Below are 18,598 nucleotides of genomic sequence, written 5' to 3'. Positions count from 1 at the left end.
CCTATTGTATATTAACTGTAGTAACAACTTATTCCAGAAGAAGCGCTTTTCACCCTGAGAACGCTGAGTCACAGGAAATTTTTAAAAATTAAGATTTCAACGAGGTGCCTATTTTTTTTGATGTGAAAGAGCATTAAATGGTGATTAGTCAAAATCCTTCAAGCACAAAAATACATGAGGATAAAATTCTGCGGGAAGGTGAAATGGATACACACCAAAGGAGAGAAAAGAACTATATAACATTTCCAACGGTAAGGACCGATTACTGCAATTTTTAAGTGGATAATGATGGGTCTCAAATTGGTATGGTGTCTACATCCCATTGAAAACATGCAAGGGGGTGCACGGATTTTCAAAATTGTGCTAAAGGGGGAGGGGTATACGTTTAAAAAAAGTTTGAGGACCCCTGCATTACCGGGTTCCCTCCTAAGCGGGGAGGAGCCTAACGTTTCACAGCCGAGGAGCCCAGCGCTCACGGGAGAACCTAACCTGCGCTCCATTCCCAGGGGCCCCTCCAGCCCCTCCGGTGCCACGTGGCTCCCCGGGCATGAAGGACGCAGGGAAGCCCTCTCAAAGCCGGCTTTGGCCTCGGGGTGATTGCACGACTTGGGGAGGGCGGACGCGTACCCGGGTGCTGGGCGCCGAAGCCCGGCGCGCACTCAGCGTTGCGGCGGCAGCATTCGCAGTCCTCGCTCCAGTGGTAGCCGGCTATGCAGGCGCAGCGCCGCTGGGCTGTCCGGTTGCCGGGCTCCACCGCCACCAGGGCCTTGCCTGCGGGCGAGACGGACAGGGCGGCGAGGCAGCACGAGAAAGCACGGGGACGCACATCTTCCACCTCCCCAATGCCAGCCCGAAGCTCCCAGATCCAGAGCAGGCCTCCTCCAGACCACGACTCCCCCAGGCCACTCCCAGATTCCCTCTCGGCTTCCTGTGCTGGCACTAAAACATCCCAGTGGGTTTTCTTCTCTCTCAATAATTAAACAGTCTTGTGTGTGTTTTTCAGAGTCAATTTTCGTGTTAGCAGGAAGATTAAGGACTGGGGGTGGAGGGGGGGTATGATCACTGACTATTGTGGCTGATGCAAAAGAGACGTCACAGATTCTTGATTTTTAGTAAATGCAAATGTGATCATCTTAACAGGAATGCTAGATAGGACCTAAGAGAATGGGGTTTCTGGAGACTGGGGATTCCTCCTGGAATCCCACAGGGCCATAGCATTACTCAGTCCAGGAAACGGGTCATTGTGTCATTAGATGAGTGGACAACGGACAGAGGTCAGGTCTGAAGACATACTTGGAAGTTCATCTCTCCCCAGATACTTAGGATAACACACTTGTCTCTTTTCTCACAACGCATAGCAAAGTGCTCTCCTCTTATCCCAAATTTCCTGGCCCTTTCCAGGTTTTGTGCATTACAGGTAAATGCTCAGACACTGATTCATATTTGCAATTTCATTTACTTGCTGAAACTTCAGTGTAGCCCCCAAACCAACACTCCTGGCATTTCTGCAGTCATTCGCAGACACATGTGAGAAAGTCATTCTTAGACACGTGCAGAACTGTGAAAATTTTGAGCCACTCGCTTGACACGCATGTTCCTGGTTGACGGATAACGAGGTGACACGTTCCGTCTTCTTGTGTCAGCTCTCACAATGGAAAGAAGTGTCCTTTGTGTGGTCTATTTAGTGTCCTATTTTTGTACTTTTTGTTGGTGATTTCAGTTTAAAATGGCCTGCAAGCATAGTGCTTAAGTGCTATCTAGAGCTTTTAAGCCCAAGATGGCTGTGATGTGTCTTGTGGAGAAAATACCTGTGTTAGATATACTTCGTTCAGGCATGAGTTACAATTCTACTGTTGTGAGTTCAGTGTTAATGAATCAAAATATTTATTAAATAAGGTATCCTTAAACAGACACAAGGTTATGTGTTGATCGGCTGACAAAAAGGTTGTGAGCAGAGGCTCTTAGGAACCTGCATTTCTCTTAGGAGTGATGGTTCATACTTGCTAGTTCAGGGTTTGCGGTGACTTTACAGAACATAACTACTGCGAATAAGGAGAATCAACTGTGCACGTGCGCGCACACACACACACGATACGACACAATAACATTATTTAAAACAGACCTTCTACTCGTCTAGGGCCCTTCTCACAGGGATTGTCCAAATGGCCCTTATAGTTCATATTCCTGAATACTTATAGTTTGTTATGGACTGGTGTTTGTCCCCTCCAGATTCCTACAGTGAACTCCTCACCCTCAAGGTGGTGGTATTAGGAGGTGGGGCCTTTGGGAGGTGATTAGGTCATGAGGTTAGAGCGCTCATGAATGGGATGAGTGCCCTTGGAAGAGGAGACAGCGCAGAGCTTGCTTGCTCTCTCTGTTCTCTGTGACGTGAAGTCACAGCAAGAAAGCATCTGTCTTGAAACCAGGTAGGGCCCTCACCAGAACCCGGCGGGCTGGCCCCCGACCTCCGTCTTCCAGCCTCCGGAACTCTGACATGTAAATGTTTGTTGTTTAAGCCACCCAACCAGAAACCTGTTTCATCCTTCACCATCTTAAGTGACACCCAGCTGAGAGGGACATTTCTTATTCCCACCTTTCTCGGGCTGAGCATGGTGACCCTGGAGAAGTCTCCATTTCCTTCTGTGCTCCCTCTCCAAAGCCCTGGTCAGCAACACCAAGACGAGGACACATAAACATGCACATAATGCCTGGAACCCACGTGGATACTGTCACTTCCTTAGAAAATTCTCATCCCAGTATTCCACTAAATACAAGTGAATGTAAGCCCGTGTGATAATCAACAATTTGGGCCTATTTTAAAATATCTTAATGCACCGGGTTTTGCACTTTAACCAATTTTGGCAGTAGACAGAATGAATCTTTATTTCCAAGAGACAGCCATGAGTCATGGTCATTGCTAAGCTGTGCGAAAGCAAAAAAAAAAAAAAAAAAAAGACTAGATCAGATGCCTCTGCTCAGTGGAGTTTCCATATTACCTTCTCCTACCAAAATCTGCCAGCTTGCCTCTAACACATTAGAAAAATTATGATGTTAAAAAAAAACACACACAAAAAAACCAACTTACTTCCTAGTTCTGCCAACTGGGGGGAAAAAACCCCTATAAATAAGGATCAAGCCAGTAGCAATGAGCCTCCCTAGCTCACAGATGGGGGTCACTAAATAAGATGTTTCACTGAAGGTGATCAGGAATCCTGGAGAAATGCCTGGTTCCAGGTGAGGACAGGAAACGTCCAAGTTGAGCCTGGAAGCAAGGGAGCTCTCAGAGACATCTGGGGTTGTGTCAAACAGGGGGGCCACCTGGAGGAGGTGAGACAACCTGAGCACCAGTAAAACTAGTAACTGCAATTGACTGAAACACCTCAAATACGTCTAAATTCATGAGTTCATAATATTCACACAAGTCCTTTGCAGAAATCTTGGTGGGCAAGTCATTATTTGGAAGAGTGGTAAGCAAAGTTACAAGCATTTATTCAGCCTTTCCTGTATATACTGTACTGCAAGGCCACAAATAGTTGATGAGGTAAGTTTCTCTTTATAAAGCATTCCAGCTAAGGAATGGAGAAGGAAAGACAGAAGTGGACCATCAAGCTCGCTGCAGCCCCTAATGAAGATGGATGAAGGCCATGACTATTAACAGCTGCTGATATCACAAAAAGAGAGAAAAGCAGCCATGATAGGATTCCTGACACAACTACATTGTGCCAACTACGAGGAAGTTTTGCCAGAAACAAAACAAAACAAAAAATAAACCAGAATCTGACCAGACTTCTAGATTTAACAACCACGTTGCAGGAAATATATAGGAGATGGAAGAGTACATTAAGTGACACCAAAATCAGACAAGGAAGTTACACAGGACTAACAATAAAGTTTCCTCCACAGATCAACTGGATGGAAGAGGAGAAAAGAGCGGAAAAGACACCTCTAGACATAAGAGACATACTTTGATCCTGATTCCTACAAATAAGCTATAATATTTAAAAATTGGAGACAAAAAACATCTATTGTACTGTGATAAGGAGCTTAAACTGTCGAGTTAATAAAACAGTTATGGTTTGGGAAACAGACTTGAGAGTCAGAAGACCTGGCTTTGAGTCCTGCTTCTTGGAGAAGTCATTCAAACTCTCTTAGTCTCAGTTTCTTCATCTTTAAAATGGGATCACTGTGGCTACCTCCCAGGGTTGCAGTGAGGATTAAACAAACAACCTACATGGAAACCTTTTGGAAATATTTTGTCAACTGTAGAATGTGTTCCATGATTAAACTGCCACACAAACATTTCAGTACAAAAGTTCTCAATGAAGGATTTTAACACATTGCTTCTGGGATCTGAACCACATCCTTTGGTGGTCAGTGGCCAAGACTTCTTCTCAAGCCCCCCAAAAGAGAAGCACTGTTGTATCTAAAAATACGGCTGATCCACACTTCCCACCGACATGAGTGACTCACCTGCGTCGCACACTTTATGCAGCAAGCATTTATCTTCTTCATTCCAGGTGTCCAAGTATTCATCCGGACCACAGGGCAGACAGACGCTTTCAGAGGTAGCAGTGCACTTGGACGACATGTACATTCCTTAAATGAGAAGGGAAATGCACCAATCAAAAGGATCCAAAAAACAAAACAACAAAAATGCACCAACCTATTGGACCACGGTCCCAGGAAGTGCCCCCAACACGGTGTGACACACAAGACAAGGCCACATCTCACAGGGATGGGCTCCTCAGACCTGGCAGCTGGCTAAAACAGCCTCTCCTGTGTCTGCTGTGCCCAGTTGTTCAGTTCTTCTAAGCGTAAGATCACCCTTTCTACCCCAAACCTCTGCTGACTGAGGGAAAAAAATGATGGTTTTCAAAGTGGTGCCCGCAGAACTTCAGAGGTTCCCTGGGGGGCTAAGCAACAGTGGCTGCATGTCACCTCTCCCCTCCCATCTTCAAAGCCCCCTCACTGACAATCTGCATAGCTAACTTTTTCTATCCTGCGTACACTGTGGGCTCACAGCAAAGTTACTTTGACCAGGGCGTCCTACGTGCGTACACAGGCAGGCACACACACACACACACACACACACACACACACACACACCCCACGGGACCTTGGCTCTGCACATCCAAGAAATATTTGAAATATCTAAAGGGTCTTGTTATAAGGTAACCACCTTTTCCTGAAAGATACACTCCCCTCCCCCGGAACAGTGAGTGAGTGAGGACCCCATGGGCGTGAGACCTCACTGGGCCTGTAGAGATACGTGGCCACATTCTGGCAGAACAATTTTGGGGAAGTGGTGGTAACCAGTCTATCTTCTGCCCCTCGGCAGGTGAGTGGGGAGAAGGTATAACAGGGTTTAGGCAACTTTCAGCAGCAACAATTCCAGCATAGTTATCCCCTTCAAAACTTTTTCTGTGAAAACACTTTTAAATAAAAGTTGCATTTCATACGTTGAGAGCTTGAATCAAAAAGTGCTAAAATATGCTTTTAAAAGCCTTCTTGCCTTCTCAGGGAAGAGTGTTTTGGAAAACGGTGTTCCAGCGTAAATGAAGCACCAGTTTCCGAAATTACTTTTGATTTTTAAGTGATTCTATCTACTGAGAAAAAGGTTTTTGTCTTCAGAGTGACACACATGACCACCTGCCACTGCCATAAAAAGTTCATCCAATTTATTTTCTCATCTGGCAGATAGAAATCATTTCTTAGATTGAAAAAAAACAACAACACAAAACCCGAAAAACCCAAAGCTCCACCCACATTTGAGGGACAGTGAAAGGTAGCTCAGAAGTACAAACCTGGTTCACATTTGGCACAGCACCGTCCGAAACGCTCATACTGCCTTTCGCTGGCACACGGAGGGGTGATCTGAAAAGTCACCTGAAAGAGAATTGACATCAGCTAGAGATTACGCACAAGTTATTTCTGAATAAAACTAATCATCAAATTACATTTTCGGAAAGCGTTAAAACAAAACAAAACAAAAAAACACCATAAACACTCCTGAAACTGCTCTATGTAACACTACCCACACCCCCAAAATGTCACTTTCCTATTCTAGCCCATTTCTCACTGAGAATGTATAACACCAACTGATACTGGCACGAAAATCCATCGAAACATTTAAAAATATTTTGGTTATGCTCATGGCAATACAATGAACTGAAGTATAATTCACACATTGGATGCAGAAGATTGAACACTGCTTTACACCAGTCACGCACTAAATTGGTCCCACTTGTGTAGGTTACGTGGTGAACAGTACACTCAGTGCGCTTTGGTCTTAAAACTGTAGGAGAATATGATGTGTATATTATACCAGGGGGTGTCAAATTTGGTTTTAGAAGCAATGTCTGATTTCTAAAAGGTGTTTAATACGGCTGACCTTCTAAAGTTATAAACATGCACGGAAGTTTAAAAAGTGGGACAGCAAGGTGCTATAGTCACTAGGTGGGCTTGGAAATAGGCGTCCAGACCGCGTGTCGGCTAAGGGACCCTGGATAAGCTGCTTAAGGTTTTTTTGAGCCGGTTTCCTCTCTGTATGATATTAATAGAGATCGTAATTTCCGAATCTGCCTAAGTAAGACAAAACAAAAAGCCATGTCCCCTACAGTCACTCAGAGATTCTTATCAGAGTGCCCTAGAAAAGTTATTTTCCTCATCAGCTTTCTCAGTGTAAGAAAAAAAACAACACACACTTGTTGACAGGCAGTCATGTTAGAAATTGAACAGTGACACAGACATCAAAGTATGCACACCAAGGGTCACGTTCCCCACTGGGTCCCCGGGATCCAAAGTTACAAACCTTGCCCTCCAGGGGCTTACACTCACCGGGGGGTGAGCTATGATGGAGACAGATGGGCCCCTACCTCAGCTGAAGAAGGCCAGGGCTGAATTCCTAAGGGACGTGACAACTGAGCTCAGTCTTACAGGATAAATAGATATTAGCCAGATGAGGGAAAAGGAACAGGCGGGTGCAGGTAGGCGGAGAGGTAAGGTAGACATCTTTAAGACAGTGGGAACAGTTCACACAGGCATTGAGGTCTGAAATGGCATGTGGGGTGGGGTGGGGTGGCAATGGAGCAGAGTGGGGGGAGATGAGCACAGTGATACAGAGGGTTTGTCTGCATATTCAGGAGCTTGGATGGAAGGTGTAGAAATCACATGGCTTAGAAGAAGCCGTGCAGCGTCAAAACACCTCAGTTATGGACCGAAGTTTCATAAAGACAGCACCACAACCGGAAAACCCTAGGCTGGCTGAGTGGGAGTGGGGGGTGCAGCCAACGTGGACCTCTCTGACGTCACCCTGGCCAGGCAAAGGGCTTACAGGAGGCATGGGGGCAAGAACAGTTACTTCGAGGTTGATGAGGTTGAATGTGCTCCTGGAGCCAGGTGTGCCAGGAAGGCTGGACTTGGCCTTGCTTCCTAGACCCGGCCAACACTCCCTGTGGACACCGGATAACGTGAATTGGATGCACCTCACGCACTTACCACATGACAGGAGCTTCAGGGTAGCACAGTGAGCCCTAACGCGTCAAATTAGGAAGAACGATGAAGCAGAAATTGCCCCACCTCTCCTTTCCGGGTTCCTTCTCTCTGTTTTTATAGGAATCTGTTTCTTTGTAGGCAGATGCGCCCTTCTGAGTGGGTAGCACAATGTATGTACATGGAAAAAGGATGAACAGAGGCAAAATGTAAAGGTGAAGGAAGTCAGTGCAAATGTGTCTAACAAACAGGATTTATCTGACCCTAACGGTAGGTGAACTCTGCAGCAGTGCTGACGTCAGAGGCAAATAAGACGACTATGTGGCGTGCCAGATGAGAAAGTTTATCAATTGCTCCTGACCTGTAGAAAGCGGCAACAGTCTCTGTCAGATAAGCACATACTCTGTGTTACACACACAGAAAGGTTCTTTTTAGGGGAATTTGGTAATGGGCTCCCCCTGAGGAACACTGTCAGGCGTTACTGGCTGTGGCCTGGGCTCCAAATCCTGCTTTCTGTGGAGCATCGTCTGACCTGAACATGGGGATGATGTGTTTACACGCTTAGGAATGTGGCTGTGGTTCACTCAACCCACCCACCATCTAACCCAAGAGCTTTCACCTCCTGGCAAAAACGGGGAAGTCAACAACAAAAATAAAAATTGAAGAAAAAAAAAAGAAAGAAAACAAAAAACAAGAAAAAAAAAAAAGTAAAACGGGGAAGTCCCTGATTCCAGGGGTGACCCAATGTCCTAACTCTCACACAGATTTTCAGATCATTCCTTAGAGTCCATTTCTGTCTCCTAAGCTTACTGTGACTAAACACCTGGACACATCTTCTTTTCTTAAAATTGAGATAATTCACACACCATAAAATTCACCCTTTAAAAGGGCACAACTCAGTGATTTTTAGTGTGCTCGCAAGGTTGTGCAACCACCACTATGTGATTCCAGAACATTTTCATTACCCCCAAACTGATACGTCTACTTGACAGAGCTATAGGATTCCAGGTCTTTTAAGGAGCAGCAGCAATTTTGCTACTGGGAAAATCTGTGATGGTGAGACAGAAAATCGTGGGGTTGATTTAATTTAAGGTACAGCTTAAACAGAACCCTACTTTGTTCTCTACTTTGCTCTCTACTTTGCAGTACACCTTCAACAAAAATGGCCATAAACATACAACTTAAAAGGCAACATGCATACATAGATATATTTAAGGAAATATGGTTGGGAGGTAAATAAGAAGAATCTGGAAAACTCTTTTAAGGTGCCTGCACCGTCAGGAGAAGGCAAGACAAGGGAGCGTCTGTGTCCTGTCTCCTCTTCCTCCTGGCTGTCTGCCCCCCACCCCCACCCCCTGTTTCCTTTTCCTCCACTTGCAGAGTCCTGGCTCTAGGATGAACCCTCCTGTAGGCCTGGAAGAGCATGGAAAGCCTGCGGTGGGCTGGTGTCTCCTTGCTCCCAGGCTCCACTTCCAGGAACAGGCCCCTGGCTTTGCTCTCTACACTACAGCCCTACGGTGTTTGTAACTCTTAGGAAATCCAGATCCCTGACACCCTGGCCTGTCTTGCTTTTGCTGATTCCCCCAGTGACTTGTCTCTCAATACTGCAGCCCAGACTGGCTCTGTCTTCCTGACTCCCAGAATCCAAGTCTCTGAGTGGCACCTGCGTGGCCTGAGTTTCCGGTTCGCCTGTGCGGCTCTCCTTGATGCCAATCTCCCGCTGCCTGGCTGGCCTGCCAAGTATACCCTCTGAATGGCATTTGTTTGTTTATTTTTGTATGAATGAACCCTTCCCAGTCTGACCCCTCCTTTTCCCTAAGGAATTCTAGTTCCCACACCTACCATCTCATGGGCACCTGGGGAGAGCCCCCAGGCTGCTCATGCTGCGCCCCTTCCCGTCCCCACCACCTGTCCTCTGGTCCTTCCCTTCCAACTGCTTAGAATTTGAACCTGACTGCATCCTCCCAGACCAACTGCTTAGAATTTGAACCTGACTGCATCCTCCCAGACCAAGGTCTGCATGGTTGTGAGGTGGTGGCTGATTGACAGCAGTCCTCGTAAGACAGTCATTGGATAAAAGCATGTCTCTGCCCAAGTGTTATGAAAGTGACCTCCCAGGAAATGGGGACATTTAGCATAAGGCTACCGATTTTCAGTCAATAGGGTGATTTTGTCAGCCACCTACCGTCTCCTTTCTTTGCCCAGTATGTAACAATGGAAGGTCTTTGGTAACTGAGCTGAGATGTACAAACTTTTCATTGCCTAGATGTTTTTTTTCTGTTCGCCTTGAAGAGTGACTTGTTTCCTTCTAAAACAACAGAGCTTTTGGGTCATAGTTTTTTCATGAAGCCAATAAAGTAGAAGCACTTTTAAATTTTTGCATTTGTGGAATAAAGGCAACCGTCACCTTTACTGACTAAAAGTACAACAGGCTATGAGGAGCCTGCCTGTGAGCTTCGCCCACCAGCCCTCTCACAGGTAACCAGTGTCACCATTCCCTTGGGCACCATCTTGCAGAAGAACTGATTTGTGATACATTCGGAGGACGACTGTATATAACAGCTCCCTGGGAGGCAAGTTGGGGTCAGGTCTGTTTGTAGCACTTGTGTTTTGGGGAACACAGTTTGAGTTACGGTACTTGAAAGTCTTGTAAAAAACAGCCAAGACTTGACAAGGGTCCTTAATCAATAAACTACAAAAATAATCTTTGGCCAACAGAGTTTATACCAATTAACCTTTGTTTTGTAATAGATCTCCCCTGAATTAATAGGAACACGAGAATCTGTTTATAGCAAATATCCTTTACATCCCTCTCCCCATACGAATTCCTTGGAAAGTCTTTATTTTTAAGGAGTTAAAATGGCAAGATGATACATTTAATTTATTGGCCTTCTGCTGCCTCACTTTGCTGTGTGTTTAATTGTCGTGTGTATATTTGTTTCAGGGCATACATTTCAATGGCTGACAAACTCTTCTAGAATAAGCATGTCCACAGTCTGCGCAAGGCTTTGGGAGGTAGGAGGAAGATAACACATCGTAAATCAAAAGTCTCTTTATAGGGGTGGCTGGATGGCTCAGTTGGTTGGAGCATGAGCTCTGAACAACAGGGGTTGCCGGTTCGATTCCCACATGGGCCAGTGAGCTGCACCCTCCACAACTAGATTGAAGGACAATGACTTGGAGCTGATGGGCCCTGGAGAAACACACTGTCCCCCCAGAGTTCCCCCCAAAAAATGTATTTAAAAAAATAAAATAAATGAATGCATGTGTGGTTTTTTTTGGTTTTTTTTTTTAAAGTCTCTTTATAAAGCTACATGGATTTCTTTCCAGGGTGGGTCTAAGCTGAAGAAACAGAACATTTCTGCTAGCAGAGCTGCAGAGATGAATGGATCTGCACTTAGAATCCTGTAGGGAATGTTGACATAAATATTAATATTTATTTTTGTGCTGTTCATCAATCCAGTTGTAGTGAAAGCCATTATGGGTACTAAAATTACTTTCTTGCTCTACTGAAAATTCATGCTGACATGTAACAAAGCAGAAAGAAGCTTGGCTCCTCCGGTCAAATCAAGGGGAAAGAACCCAACCAAAGGAACAAATTAGGGATTTTCCATAGATTTGATTTTGTAAAATATCATCCGTGACTATATGTGAGAATTTGGCTATGATTTAAGTAAAGATGGTATCAAATTGCTGAATGTTACCATAGAACTGAAAGATGTGGTTTTTGTGAAGAGAGAAACTATTAAATGTGAAAATAACACCTCACTTAATAGTTCTGCTGCCCTTGAAAAAAAAAATGTCCTTAATGAAAGTCACAGTTGAAACTGCTCCTCCTCAGGACAGAATATGAATCAATTCCTGTGGCCCCAGAACCCCGACATGTCTTCTCTACTGTGACCACCTCATGCTGGAAAACTGTTTCTCTGTGAAGCCTTCTGTTTTTAGAGACAAACGAACAAATAAAAGGTAGCCTTACTCGGTCAGAGTAACCTGCAAACAAACGCTGTCGCTTCTGGTCCATCGCTTTGAATGTCTTTATTCTCAGCTCGCTGAGACATCTCAGTTTCTCTCCTCCCAGACATTTCATGAGTCAAAACACTGACCCTTTCGATTGAGATATTCTGGGGGCTGTTTTGCCCATTTCTGAGTGCCTTTTCTCCAGAAGCTTCCAGAGGGCCTCCTCTCTTGTATCTAGCTTTCTATTTTCTAGCATGGCACAGTCATATGTCTGTTAATGGAAAAAAAGCATCATACCATCACGCTTCGCCGTTAAAAATTCTTAACTGGAATCGGAAGTGATCTAGGGTCATTTGTGGCTCAGAAATCAGATAAAGCAGGTTTCTATAGGGAAAAAATATATATATACCTACTACAATAAAGTCTGATGTGCCCGAATGTAGGGGTTTAGTGGAGCACAGGTAGGGACTAGGAGATCTTGGGTGGAGGGAGGGGCGTGTGGTACCTGGAGTGCCGATGAAGACGGAGGCAGAAGCCTGGCCAGGTGGCCCTCTCGGTTCGCCAGGCGGGCTTCGAGGCACAACGGCTTTTCCACTCAGCGCAGCTCTCAGAATGGGCTTCCCGTTTGGCCTGGACAGAAGAGTACCTGACATTTCTTTAATAAAACTATCTACCTTTCTGCAAGTGGAGGGCAAGGGGGAAAAAGCCAATTCTAAGCCTTCTAAGTCTCCTCACCTGTAAAATGCGGTTAATAACTGTGCCCACCCCCCCACATGAAGGATCAGAGACGGTAAGTTATGGAAATGACGCAGCATTGGCACGTCAGACTTTATTGTAGTAGCTATTTAATTTTTTTTCCTATAGAAACCTGCTTTATCTGATTTCTGAGCCACAAATGAATCCTAGATCATTTCCGATTCCAGTTACGAATTTTTAATGGAGAAGCGTGATGGTGCAATGCTTCTTTTCCAGCAACACTCGATAACAATTATGCTCTGCTTTCTCCCTTTGAAACCAAAGACCTTTCACGTAGGCTACTGGGAGAATAAAGCGACGCAATCGCACGAGTCACACAGCACAGAGGGACACACCTGCCTGCAGTCAATACAGTGCGCATGCCGTGTGCACACCTGAGCAGATGCAGTAAGCATCAGTTACTCAGATCGTTTCCCAAGGAGGGGAACAGAAAAGAGGGGCACCAGAAAGGGGAAAGAGGAGGGGCAAGGTAGAAAGGGGACCCGCAGAAAAATTCTGAAGTCATGACAATTTTCCTGAGCACACCGTTGCTCTTTACTCGTAAGCTGGCCGTGCCAAACAAAAGCTGATGGCCGAGCATGTCACCTGGGTGAGAAGAAGAAAGTGTTTGTTAATCAAAGAGGTTTATTTTTTGAAAAGCAGGGTTTTTGTTTTTTTTAATTTCACGCAACGAAGTGCTTTCTCATGGGATTGAAATTGTGACAGTGGTCCGAGTCATTTCAGTGGCTTTCTGTCTGGGGGTTCAGTCAGTGACATAAGCCACACTTGGGTGAGGACAGAGACAGTTTACTCAGGGTGTCTGCTGATAAAGCTGCTCTTAGATCGTATCTCTCAGCAATCCTGTTAGCTAGGACATAGCTCAGTTATGACCAAATGCCCTTCTAGACGTTTTCATTTTAAACGAACTTGATAGAATTTCAAGCTTACTGATTTACAGAGAAAATAGCAGATTCCGTTTTCTTTTGTACAAACCAAAGCTTCACATTTCATGCCTCAAAACATCACACAAGCATTTATAAAGATAGTATCTTATAAATTAAAGAGATAAAGAGAATAAAGGGGCAGCTTTTGGGGGATCACCTGATATACTTTGGAGTCCCTGGGGTGTGTTCACCCCACCTGGGAGACCACTGACGTACGGAACACATCAAAAACTTGGAGACTCCGAGTTATACCAGACAGGTTTTTGGTTTAAGTCAGAACGGAAATGGATACAGAGAACCAGAGGGTTTCAACAGAAAACTCTCTGAGTGTTTAAACTATAATTCATTTCACAGAAATATATTTCACATACAGCTCTTGAAAAGAATATATTCTGCTGCCAAAAGTGAAGCTCAAGTATTCTCTGATTGGTACATTATCAAAAGATGTGGCTAGTTTGAGAAGGTTGTGAGGAAAATGATGTAAGTCAGAAACAGTATTGTAATTGACCTGCTACTAAAGGATTTGGGCACTTTATGTATGTGATACACAGTGATGAAGAGTATTCAACACTCCAACGCAAAGGCATTCATCACAGCTGGTCAAGTCCTGCTGGGCTCACTGAAAATCACAAATATGATTCAACCCCTTCCCCACACACAGACCCCCCCTCCTGCCTCCATAAAGGGGTTGTGAGTTGATCAAATAATAATAGAGTAAGGCCAGTCATTTCTCTGCCTGAGTCATTCGCCTTTATCTTGTAAAATGATTTTTCACATTAATTACCAACGGAAGACAGGTTTTTGTCTAGCCTAGGGTTTAACAATCATCGACCTCTTAAAAAAGCTCTGCTATCTTCACACCCTCAGAGCTGCCTTTCCTGGGCTCTCCTATAGATTGTGCAAGGGAAGGGCTGAGTGTGGGACTGAAGGAATTAGCCCATCACAACCCTTTCAAAGCGTTTAGCACAGAAGACACAGGCACAGAGAGGAAAGACACATAATAACAGATCATTACAACAAAGTAACGACTCTGGATCTTGGACTATATTTGCAGCAGGGAAAGAAAGTAACTCATTTCAGGGAGGTGAGAAAAGGCTGTCTCCCATTGTGAAGCATCAAATTTGGCTCTTTCTATGCCTGTCCTTTTTTAAATGCCTTTTTAAAATTTAACTTTGGAGTACTTTGATTAAAAACTTTTTTGAGTGTGGTAAAATACATATTAAAAAGTTAGCATTTTAAGCATTTTTTTAGTGTACAATTCAGTGGCATTAAGCACATTCACAATGTTATGTAACCATCACCACTCTTTATTTCCAGAACATTCTCATCAGCCCAAACAGAGACTTTTAACCATTGAACAATAACTCCCCCATTTCCCCCTCCCTCTAGCCCCTGGTAACTGCTATTTTACTTTCCGTCTCTATGAATTGGACCGCTCTAGGTACCCCATATAGGTGGAATCACACAATATTTGTCCTTTTGTACCTGGCTTATTTCATTTGGCATAATGTCTTCACGGTTCATCCACATTGTAACATGTATCAGGACATCATTCCTTTTTATGAAAGAATACTATTCCATCGTATGTATTTTCCACATTTTGTTTATCCATTCATCTGCTGCTGGACACGTGGGTTGCTTCCACCATTTGGCTATTGGGAATAATGCTGCCATGAACAGTGGCACTCACACATCTGTGGGGAGTCCCTGTTCTCAATTCTTTGGAGTCTATACCTGAGTCATATGGTAATGCTATGTTCAGCTTTGTGAGCAACTCCCAGACTGCTTTCTATCGTGGCTACCCTATTTTAGGACACCCCACTGGCAGTGCACGCGAGTTTCAGTTTCTCCACATCCTCGTTCATGCTTGTTACTTTCGGGTTTCTTGGTCATGCCATCCTCATGGGTGTGAAGGAGTTTCTCACTGTAGTTTTGATTCGCATTTCCCTAATGACTACTAATGTTGAGCCTCTTGTCATGAGCCCATTGACCCTCTGCATATCTTCTTTGGAGAAATGTCTGCTGAAGGCCTTTGAGATTTCTTTTCTGGGGTCATTTAATTTTGCCCAGATCTGTTCATCCTGACTCAATTTTACTGTTAACAGCATCAATTCATCCATTAAACAGGACAGGAGTGGTATCAGAGGGCTGCAGGCCCCTGAGGTTCATTTTCCCCATCTTGAAAGAAATCCTTGATTTACCTATTTAAGAAAAATGCTGCCACTCAAAACTGCATCACTGCGTGGTTCTCTAGAAAATGATCCAGGCGGTGCAGCATTTCGGAACGACGTGCTCAGTGAGCTGACGACCTAAAAGTGGGGCCTGATAAATCTACATTCACTTATTACTCAAATATTAACTGAACACATACTATGTGTCAGAGACAGTTTTAGGTTCTGTAGATACAGGAAATGGACACCAGACAGAGAGAGTCCTCAATCACAGGGCACGGGAGAAGAGTGACAATAAACAAACAAATAATGAGATCTGGTTGTAATAATTGTCCCAAAAAACATAAAACACAGGGTAAGTAAGGCGATGGGATTATGATGGGGGGCCTCTCTGAAAAGGTGACACCAGTGGAGACAGGCAGCAAGTGAGGCAGCGAGTCAAGTTAACAGCAAGGCCGGGAGGAGGGGTGTATCCAGGTGGACATAAAAAGAGTCTGCGAAGGGCCTGGGTGGGAGTGTGTGTGACATGATCAGAACAGCAAGAAGGCCTGTGCCACTAGTGCAGGGATATGACGCCACACAACTGCTTACGCACTTTATCCAATTTGTGAGTGAATCTGCATATTCCTGCAGCACCAGGATTGTGTGATACTGACTTGAGGTTCCTATTGGGCACCACTGTTTCCCGTTAAGGTTTCAGTACTGAGCACTTTGTGCTCTGTTCATTACCAGGCAGTAATTATATTTGCCATCGATTATTTTTTTATTTTAATTTTGAATTTTGATAAAAAATACACATAATATAAAATTTACTATCTTGACCACTTTGCCACAGATAGTTTTGGCATAGACAGTATGCACAGAAAAACATCTGACTGAGGTCAGGGTTGATTAAAAAAAAAAAAAAAGAACCTTAAAAATGTAGATTAACTGTCACCAGGAAAGTTGTTTTTCATGGACCCATCAGCATTTCCCCCCTGACCACCTTAATTCCAGATAGGCTCCTTCAAGAAAAATAGAAAATCAAAAGATTGCTGTACTTATTCAGACAGGAGCATATCAAAGGTCTATTGATTTTTACTCAACCCTCTTTCTCACTTTTCTCACAATGCATTTATTATCTCTGCTCCTAGAAAAGAAAACATATGGCCCAAGGGAAAATGAAGAAATCACCTTGCATTTCAAAACTTTAATTGCAAGTTTCTTTGTCTTCCCGAGAGAGATAAAGAGTTTAAAAAGTTTGCAGCTGTGGGCTACCTGGAATGAAAGTGCAAGGAAAGTTTGTTTCCTAAACACAGTGATCAGGATGGCTTTGTCTTGTTCTTGTATTGTGATTTCCCGAAGTACCAGTGAATGCCCCTTTATTCTCCCGTGTGTAGGTTTTTTCCCCTACCATTCTTAGATTTTTTTTTTTTTTAACTTGCATTCATTTGAGATGAGAGTGCTTTCTCTTCTTTCCTGTAGTAACCATCAAGGACCCCTGTTATTCCAAGAGCACACTGGTCTGCTGGAGGCCAACGACCTCCTAGGCTCTGCCTCTTTTCTGGGGTACACCAAGCTAATAAGGACATGAGCCCCCAAAGTGGTCAGGGAAGGGACTAGACTAAACTCTGGCCCTCAGAGTAGAGTCCAGGGCTTCTCAAATGTGCACAGAATCACCTGAAAATTCTTATTAAAATGCAGATTCTGAATCAGTAGGTCTGGGCCAGGGCCTGAGATTCTGCGTTTCTAAGAAACTCCCAGGTGATGTGACAGCTCCCAGGTGCTGGTCTTTGAGTAGAAAGGTCAGAGATTATGTTAAAGATTTAGATGAAGTCTGGCTCCAACAAGGCTCCCAGGCTGCATGCCTGTTCAGTCTCACCTAGAACACACTGCAGCCCCTTGGCCCCCATTTCTCCCAGCCAACTCGTGTGGTCTCACTCAAACTTGAGGCTATGTCAGCTCTTAGGCTGAAATGTGAGATCAGTGACATTGGCCATTTTGGTTTCACCTACCTCCTCCCTTATACCCAGATCGGTTAGACCCTCATGCTGGATGGACTCATGCCCGCTTGGACTTTCTCCTGTCCCTGTTCTTTCACCACTCTCTGGCTGTGTTTTATTTGCTCCTTCTGGTACGCCCTTAGCTTGCGACTAGGCCCTCAGCATACCACCCATCTCCCCCAACTCACCCATCCCCAACACTTGTCATGAGATGCCCCTAGAGAGCTTTCAGGGTCATCCCTGCTCAGTGTTCGGGGGTAACTCTACGCTCACTGGCATCCCCAGCCCCAGGAACTGTGCTGCTAATACCCCGCTGCTCACACATGCCGGTCTACTGGCCACACTCACTCTGTCCCTTAGCTTCGCTCATGCCCTCCCCATCTTCACTGCCAGTCCGAATGCCAGCCTTCCCTCCTGGCCTCTCCTGAGGAGCCTGGGGACTCTGGCCCATGCAACACTCTCCCCTTCCTGACTTCCTACCATGCATATCATGTATTCCACGGCTTAATATCCTCCAGTCTCCTCATGTGGCCACATCCAGGGCCTCAGCTACAGCAGAAACTCCCATAGGAGACAGAGCCCTATATCCATGTTCCCTGAAGAACTAAGTAGGCCAGTGCTGGCTGCTGGCTACTGAGCAGGAGCACACAGAATGCTGCATCTGGGTGGAGCATGCAGTGGGACAGCCTGCAGGACACCACGGCCCCAGCTCTGGGGGGGTCCCTACCATGCAACGCACTCTCCATCTATTGTGGTTTTCAAGATTGTACATCCCACATCCAGTGCTTCCCCTGGACTCTTTCGAACTTGTCCCTCTTCTTTCTCTTTGATTCACACAGCTGATATTTACCTTCTCTGATCTTAGCCATAACTGACCTAGACATTTTTTAAAAACAAACTCAATCCACCAGTGTTTATTCAGTACCTGTGAGCAACGCACTGCACCAGGTATGGGAATGTGACACTTTTCCTCCACCCCCACGTTCACAGACCAGTGCTTCTCAATCAATGGCCGGCATAAGGGTCACCTGGAGATCTTATTGAAATGCAAAGTCTGATTCAGTAGGACTGGGGTGGGGCCTCAGAGTGCTTTTCTAAGATGCTCCCAGGTAATGTGATACTGCTGGTCTTTGAGGAGCAAGATCAGACATTACATTAAAGACCAAGAGGCAGAAGTTCCTCCTGGTCCAAATAGTGCAGTCATGTCCATTGATTTAACAAAGGTTAAGAACCGCCGCACCCATGACAGGATCCAGACACCATTTATCAGGACAGAAAGAAGAACTGGCCCTAATGAAACCTCCTGCACTCTGCT

At 44.9% G+C, this 18,598-nt stretch overlaps 1 protein-coding gene across 2 annotated transcripts in view; it reads right to left on the bottom strand.

The window, feature by feature from the left end:
* Nucleotides 1–18,598, bottom strand: part of TNFRSF11A (TNF receptor superfamily member 11a) — a 54,982-nt gene that overhangs the window by 26,938 nt on the left and 9,446 nt on the right. For both annotated transcript variants that reach the window (XM_019729350.3, XM_074339874.2), the window contains exons 2-4: nucleotides 5,805–5,886; nucleotides 4,471–4,596; nucleotides 628–771 (exon numbers count right to left, since the gene is read on the bottom strand). In XM_019729350.3, coding sequence (XP_019584909.3) covers nucleotides 628–771; nucleotides 4,471–4,596; nucleotides 5,805–5,886 — 352 coding nt within the window. The remainder of the gene's footprint in view (nucleotides 1–627; nucleotides 772–4,470; nucleotides 4,597–5,804; nucleotides 5,887–18,598) is intronic.

Source organism: Rhinolophus sinicus, chromosome 4 (assembly GCF_057876585.1).
Source record: "Rhinolophus sinicus isolate RSI-liver-muscle chromosome 4, RSI-T2T, whole genome shotgun sequence".
NCBI lineage: Eukaryota > Metazoa > Chordata > Mammalia > Chiroptera > Rhinolophidae > Rhinolophus > Rhinolophus sinicus.
Note: the sequence above shows the minus strand (reverse complement) of the source record. Positions and strands in the feature narration are given on the sequence as shown.